General features: G+C 39.5%; 1 protein-coding gene across 3 annotated transcripts in view; it reads right to left on the reverse strand.

Annotated features, from left to right (window-relative positions):
• Window positions 1-2,052: 2,052 nt before the first annotated feature.
• The window catches only part of Tpk1 (thiamin pyrophosphokinase 1), a 320,069-nt gene continuing 314,984 nt past the window's right edge, over window positions 2,053-7,137 (reverse strand). The window contains exon 10 of one of the 3 annotated variants that reach the window (XM_029478480.1): window positions 2,053-4,091. In XM_029478480.1, coding sequence (XP_029334340.1) covers window positions 3,973-4,091 — 119 coding nt within the window. In that variant the 3' untranslated portion in view covers window positions 2,053-3,972. The remainder of the gene's footprint in view (window positions 4,092-7,137) is intronic. The other 2 variants (XM_021164682.2, XM_021164683.1) reach the window with 2 other exon arrangements.

Consider the following 7,137-nt stretch of genomic DNA (forward strand, 5'->3'; position numbering starts at 1 on the left):
GAAGGGAAGGGCAAACTTGTGCTACCTATACAGAGCAGAATTTGGCCAGTCCTTATTGAGGGTCTCCTTAGGAAGGAATTGACCTTGCAGCTTAAATTTTCTTCTGTACAAAGAAATACATTTTTAAAATGACATCATTATCATAAATTAAAGAAATTAGTTTATTTTTAGAGTAGGACTCCTATATTTTTATGTATTTTGTTCATTTCCAAGGCATGCTTTTCAAATGCATTTATAAATGCCTTTTAATATAAGTTAAAATTAAAACATACCGAAGGGTTCAGTGTGTATGTGTGTTTCTCTACAGATTGTTATAAGGCTAATATATTCTTTGTGGGTCATGGTCAACAGTTTGAAAGTCACAATTGAAACCATAATAATCATACAACGTTAGGGGAGGGAAGAATCATTTCCTCTTCACTGACTTGGCACATACCATAGGCCTCAGTCATATCAAATCTATGGTTGCTTTATTTCAACAGTTCAGTCAGTGCTCAAGGAGGCCCACGTGTGAGCAGGAGTAGTAAGAAAAGCTGGTTCCACACAGGGCTATGAGAGGTGCAGGCCATACACAGAGAAGCATGAGTCAAAACTAGCACTATAGCTTCACAAACACCAGGCAATGTCCCCACCTCCTTCTCTGAGTTAACCTCCTAGTTTTTAACCCGAGTGAAAACTACTCAGTCCTTTCCCCAGAAATGAAGGAGCAAACTGTATTCCTGGCAGACCTGCACCTGATTCCAACCTACTCCCCTATGACACAACTCACAGTCATGTGCAACTCCAGTTTTTGAAAGTGTGACTGATGTCCGCTTAGACCAAGCTGGTGCTTTGAGTAGCCCAGTGTCATTTTAGGCACCAGTCAATAGATGACAGAAGCTACCAACTGATCAAGGAAGGAAGGAACTGATCTAAGTCAAGGTCCAACAGGCATGAGTTCCTTTCCTAGCAGGCCTGACTTGTATTTTCCCATTATAGCCACAGGCTGCAGGTCAGGTTTTGACTTGAACAGAGACTAAGAGGGAATTCCTTGAAGGGTTGACTTTCACCCATTCATCTGAGCCTTCATCATATGCAGACTCATGTGGCTGCTATTAAACAAAAGGTGAACATTTGTTTAGATGATAGAGTCAGATAGCACACAATGGGAGACTGCCCTTACATAGTTTCAAGGAACAGGAAGATGTCGTTGTAACACCTGCAAGCAGTTCTTCAGTTGTTAGCAGGAACTGGGAATGGTGGCCATTGCTTTGAGATAGTCTCTGAGGTGGACAGCCAATGTTTCTGGCAGGATTCACAAGTGAGAGTCTGGGATAAGTTTCTATACCACATATATTCCAGTGTTTCCATGTTTACCAAGCTTCATTAAAACACAGATGCATGCACAGAAACACACACACTGATGCTTTCAGGTTAAACAAGACATGTACTCTTTGACTGTAAGACAGTAAATACTTTGAATGATGGACATATGTCTTTTGCATGTAATGAATATGCTTCTAGTTATGAATATATTAGCAGTCTGCATAGTGGAAGCTGGAGACATGGCGGAGCCTCTACTTTGCAGTAGTATAGAGTGGTGGGAAAGGAGGATGCTGTGCACTCCGGCTTTGGCCCTATCTCCTTTCCCCTCCTAATTTCAGTTGTGCACGTATTGTTTGAGGCAGCAACTAGACGCTCTGCACAGGCTTTCCTGCTGGAGGTTCTGAGTTAAATGAGTCAGTGAAGGATCTTGGCTGCTCCTCTCTCCTGGCAGACTAGCGTCTGTCTGTTGGGAATGGAAGAGATACATGGGGCCTCTGAGGTCTGCATTTAAACTATGAAGATGCAGATGATCCTAGTCATGGGACTGTCATCAATGTGCTCTTCAAGTGTCTGGCCCCATCTCTTCCTGTTTCTCAAATGTCTTCCTCTACAACTTCTCTTTATCTTCTCTACCCCAGAAGACAGTAGCTCTCTACTGGCTCCTTTTCTCCAGCAATTAGACACCCAGGATGCAAATTATCTTTATTTTTCTCTTTTCTAATTTTTACAAAGTGAAGAATGGTAAGGTAAGCCATGTAATTCTTCTTTTTATAGCTAGAGCAAGAGGAGTCTTAAGTAATGAAATATAAATCATTGGTCCAGGTTGTCTAGAGATGATCTGGTCTCTATATCCATGGAAAAGGTTCGAGGAAGAACTTAATACTACAGCATTGTTATCTGAAGTTAGATCTGAGATTTTAATTATAAAATACACATAGTAATTCACCTTTTGAACAGAAACAATGATTTTGAAAGATTAGTCATATTGAATTACAAGCGATAACATTAAACATTTCTGAGAAACCAACTACAGACATGCACATTGATAACTTTTTATTTGACATTCAGATTTCAGAATCATATATTTGCATAAAATAATAACAATGATTCTAACTATTTCTGTTAAGAACTTGGTATTGATTCAACTGATCCCTTTTCTTCCTCTATTTGTTTTAAGCTTCATACTGTTGTAGCACCAAGAAGACAGTAATATAGTTATTGGATAAATGCAACAAGGTAGGCAGGTTGCCTTAAATCATGGTTTGTTTGGCAAGACACGGTTTAAGAAATGGGACAAGACAGGGTAGGAAGATGAGGGGGGAGCTCATGAAAGAAACATGAGTAAGTTTGAATGCACCAGCAAGCTTAGGCTAAGTCAGGGACTGTGTTATTTACTCTACACCTGCAACACGTTAGCATTTAGAGTTTATACCTGTGGTTCTTTCACACACTCAGTGATTACTTCCTCCCACCATACAGCAGAGAGAGCACGCTGTGTGGACTGGAATGCAGAAACAGGCTTCAGGTGTCAATTCCTCAGCAAGTGGTATTCATTTATCTCCATAGCCACACTAATTTTCTGGTGATGTCAGTAGATATGGTCCCTGAATTAATATTTTGTTTTTTAGTGTGAAGTGTGTTTTCCCTCCAAATTTATTTATTTTTATGTTTATGAGTATTCTATCTGCATGTACACTTGCATTCCATAAGAGGGTATCGGATTCCATTATAGATGGTTGCCAGCTACCATGTAGTTGGTGGGAACTGAATTCAAGACCTCTGGAAGAGTAGCTAGTGCCCCTAACCACTGAGACATCTCTCCTGCCCCTAGTGAGAAATAGGTTAAAAGTGACTGAATTTTCAGGCTTATGATCGATTCCTCAGGCCAAAGCTTTTGAGTGTGTCACAATTTTCATAAGGGCACCGACATTCCTAGAGCTCAGAGAGCGTGCTTTCAAGTTTTCAGGGGTTAATGTTTGAGTGAATCCTGAATTGCCATTTCTCATTTACCCGAAGCCCATGTAGCTGCTTGCTTTTAAACCTAACAATTAAGTCAATGATTCTTATCTTTGAAAAGATGATGTCAAAGTGAACTGGTGCCATTCAATCACAGCACTCGGGGAGATACTGTACATTACAGACCGGAGTCAGATGTTAGGAGCTACTCAGAGGAGACGGCCCTTGTTGTCAGGCACTTAAGGAAGTGCCAGATTCCAAAGCAACACAATACAGCTTCTGGTGCTTCAAAATTAAAAAAAAGAATTTTAAGGTAAATGGACTGATTAATTAAATTAAAATGATCAAAACTGAATTATATAATGTAATGATCCACATTAGCTATATTAGCCATATAATACAGCTTATTTGCTTTGATAGACCATAATTTTTCCCTCAATATAACATTGAGATATCATTTATAGCATTACCTGGGATCTTTAAACACCACCATCTTTATTTTGTGGTGTGGAGGGTTGAACCCAAGGCCTTGTACATGCGCAGCAAGTGCTCTGCCACTCAGCTATACCTTAACCCCAACACCTTGATAGCTCATGGTTCCCCATGGAGAAGTTTACATTTCTGCACACCTATGTGGCTGTTCATGCTGAGCAATGAACCAGTTGGCAGGTAAGGGAAGGCACAGGTACAAGATGGATGCTGCACTGTAGGTTAGCTCTTGATGGCCATGGTCCAGAGGAGTGGGTGGTCAGTTTCCACAGTGACAAGGCCGGACCCATCATAGGTGTTAGAAGTACTGACCAGTGTTCCAAAGCCAAGAACATCATTTGCTGTGGGAGAAAGGAAACAGATTAGTGAAAAGAAACTTTTCACAGTGTATACCAAGTTTGTCAATAACTACCATAACACAGTTGATCACATACTTTGATAGAAGTTATACAGAAGCAGAATGGGGGAAACCCATGGTGTAGGGTTCTCAAAGCAACAACTTCTACAGTGTTCCCTGCCTAGCCTTCTCACAACTTGACACTATTATTTACTGTTTGGGGCTATACATTACTATTGATAATAAATTTCATTAGCATCCCCCTCTTTTTCTTTACTAATTCTAAACTCAAAACACATATCTGTCATGTGCCATTTACTTTCTTGCTTGCCTGGGATAGTTTTATTTTTTGTTGGTACTGAAATAAAATTTTATAAATCCACTAAACTCTATAAGGCACAGTACTAGTCATAGGGGACAGAAAACTAGGTACCCCAAAAAGCATGGGGTTTGGGTGGTTATTTTCGTATCATATGCCATGGTGAGCATGGCTTATGTTCTGGAAAGCTAATGGGAACACAAAGGTCAAAGCGACTTTCAGCTGTGCAATATTGTACAAGTTACATACTTGGCTCAATATGAAGGCAAGGGATAAGATTGCCCTTCAAGCACTTCACTATGGGAGTCAAAGAGTAAGTTTGAGTCATGCAGTTAGTTTGTATATTTATCAACTTCACAGGCATACACATGTAAATGTGCATTTTATTTCCTAACAAGTTAGCACCTGGGCACAAGGTTCTTATTCACAGCACTTCATTTCATCAATGTGATGTCAAAGCGCTCTCTTGCAAATGTCCTTTGATTAACAGGCTTTTCATGGTTAAAATGTGAAGAGAAACATAAAGAGACATAAAGCAGAAACTGCCCTTTCTTTTAAAATCTAACTCTGAAGTTCAGTGCTTGATGGGAACAGTTCCCTTAGAAGGCTCACTCTCCACTAGAGGGGGCCTGCTATCTTCCAGAGGACATCTTGGACATGCAAAGTCAATGTATTGTCAACATTACTACTGCAGCTGATTTTTCTTTATTAAAATTTGTTATTTCCTTTTTGTAGCTGTCAACATCTTTCCTAATGCAAAGGAGAAGCCACCAGGTAGGACTGTCCAGGAATGCAGAGTGACCTTCCTATGAATACTACTGGAACATGCAGTACACTGGGAGAAGCTCCTGTCTCTTCAACTAAAGCTTTCTGAGATATAGTTCATGAATGATGGGGACAAATACACATCAGTATTTGCAGATTCAGACAGGGTTACATGGTGTGGTTTGAGTGGGAGTCATGGTGGGGTTACAGTGGTACACTTGCTAACTCCAAATGATAATAATAATGATAATAATAATAATGATAATCTTGCTTACCAATAAGACTGCTTTCCCCCAAACTGCTTTGTTAGACTCAGCCCAGGACTAGGGGTACAAATTTTTACAAACTTTGTTTTGGGGCTATACAAACTTTTGATATCATTTAATTAATCACAAAGGCAAAAAAGAGTGCTTTAGAATCTCTATAGTGAAGAATTAAGTACACACACAGTCACCTGAAATTAACAAAACATGGGTTTTTTTGTTTGTTTGCTTTTGTTTTTGTCCAGACAGTTCTGGAACTCACTCTGTAGACCAGGCTAGCCTTGGCCTCAAATATCTGCCTGCCTCTGCCTCCTGAGTGCTGGGATACTGCTCAGTGACAGCATATGTTTTAAGTCTAAAAACCAATTAGATGAAAATCCTCGTTTTAACTGAGCTCAAAGGATAATAGCATAAAATTGTTGCTGTGGTTGATAGCTGTGCATGAATTCCTTTCTGATTTTCAGAGTGCTAAGAATTCCAGGCTTTCAGAGGTAGGAAACCATATCATGTATATTTGTTTTTGTAAGATATGATATATCCTAATTAGTTTTCAAATGGAAAAATTGAACTGGCTGTATTAGAACACATAGAAATGAGGCCTTTTCAGAAAACAGTTTAGTGAGCAAGACAACTGTAAGGTAGGTTTTATCCTATAATATTGGCTTTTCCTGCACTGAGTGTGTGAGATAATGTCCCAGTTTACAGAAATTGAACTGAAAGTAGAAACTAACATGAATAAACTGAAAAAGGACAGTCCATTTAAGCTGACAATGTCCTAGGCCTGAGTGGGAGCTGCTAAATGGGCATCCTGTGCACATGAAATCCTTCTCATACTTAGTCTGAGCCATAGGCTAGCGTTTCTGATTCCTTTGGTCACAGAAGCTTCCTTCTGAAATGGGTGGTGGTTACTGCAGAGCTCTTAATCGGTCAAAGTGCTGAGAATGAAGGGATGTTTGAATGCTCAGCCCATGATGGGACATCTGTGTCATCCTCCACCCTCCTACTTTCCTGACCCTACGCTCAGGGAACTTCGTGGAAGAAGGGGTGGTTAGAAGGTAAGAGCTGGAGGAAGGATGTGGGATTGTGTCTTCTGGGCCCTGCCTTCTGCCCACTGCCTCTCCGTATGTCTATGTCAGTAATCTAATTAAACTCAATCTCACACACTCTCTCTCTCTCACAGGCACAGATGACAGGAAAGGAGAAAGGGGACTAACTGGGAGGAGGAGGGTAATGGAGGGGCTAGAAGGGATTAAGAAAAAGTATGGGAGAATATGATTAAAATAAATTATACCCATGTAGCCATGTTATAGTGAAACTCATCACTATATATTATCAATATATACTAATAAAACTCTTTTAAAAACCCAACAAATTTACTATATAATTCAAAGAAAATCATTATTTTGAATACCACAATAAAATCTTTACAGAAAAAAAATTGAGAGACACTTTGGGTTATAACTGGAGTCTCTTCACTCACAAATATCTGAGGATTCAATCTTGGAATACAGAAGAGGTGGAGCACCTCCCTGATCTGTGACACATACCATTATAAATGTTTCAGATTTTAGAGTATATGAATAAATAATGTTACCTTGAGGCTAGATCTCAAGTCATTTTTAACACCATGTACACACAAGCTAATGTTAACTTCATATCTTATGTAGTGTAGTGATTAATTTTTTTTTCCTCTTTTTTTTTTT

This window comes from Mus caroli, chromosome 6, assembly GCF_900094665.2.
Source record: "Mus caroli chromosome 6, CAROLI_EIJ_v1.1, whole genome shotgun sequence".
In the NCBI taxonomy this organism is placed as follows: Eukaryota; Metazoa; Chordata; class Mammalia; order Rodentia; family Muridae; genus Mus; species Mus caroli.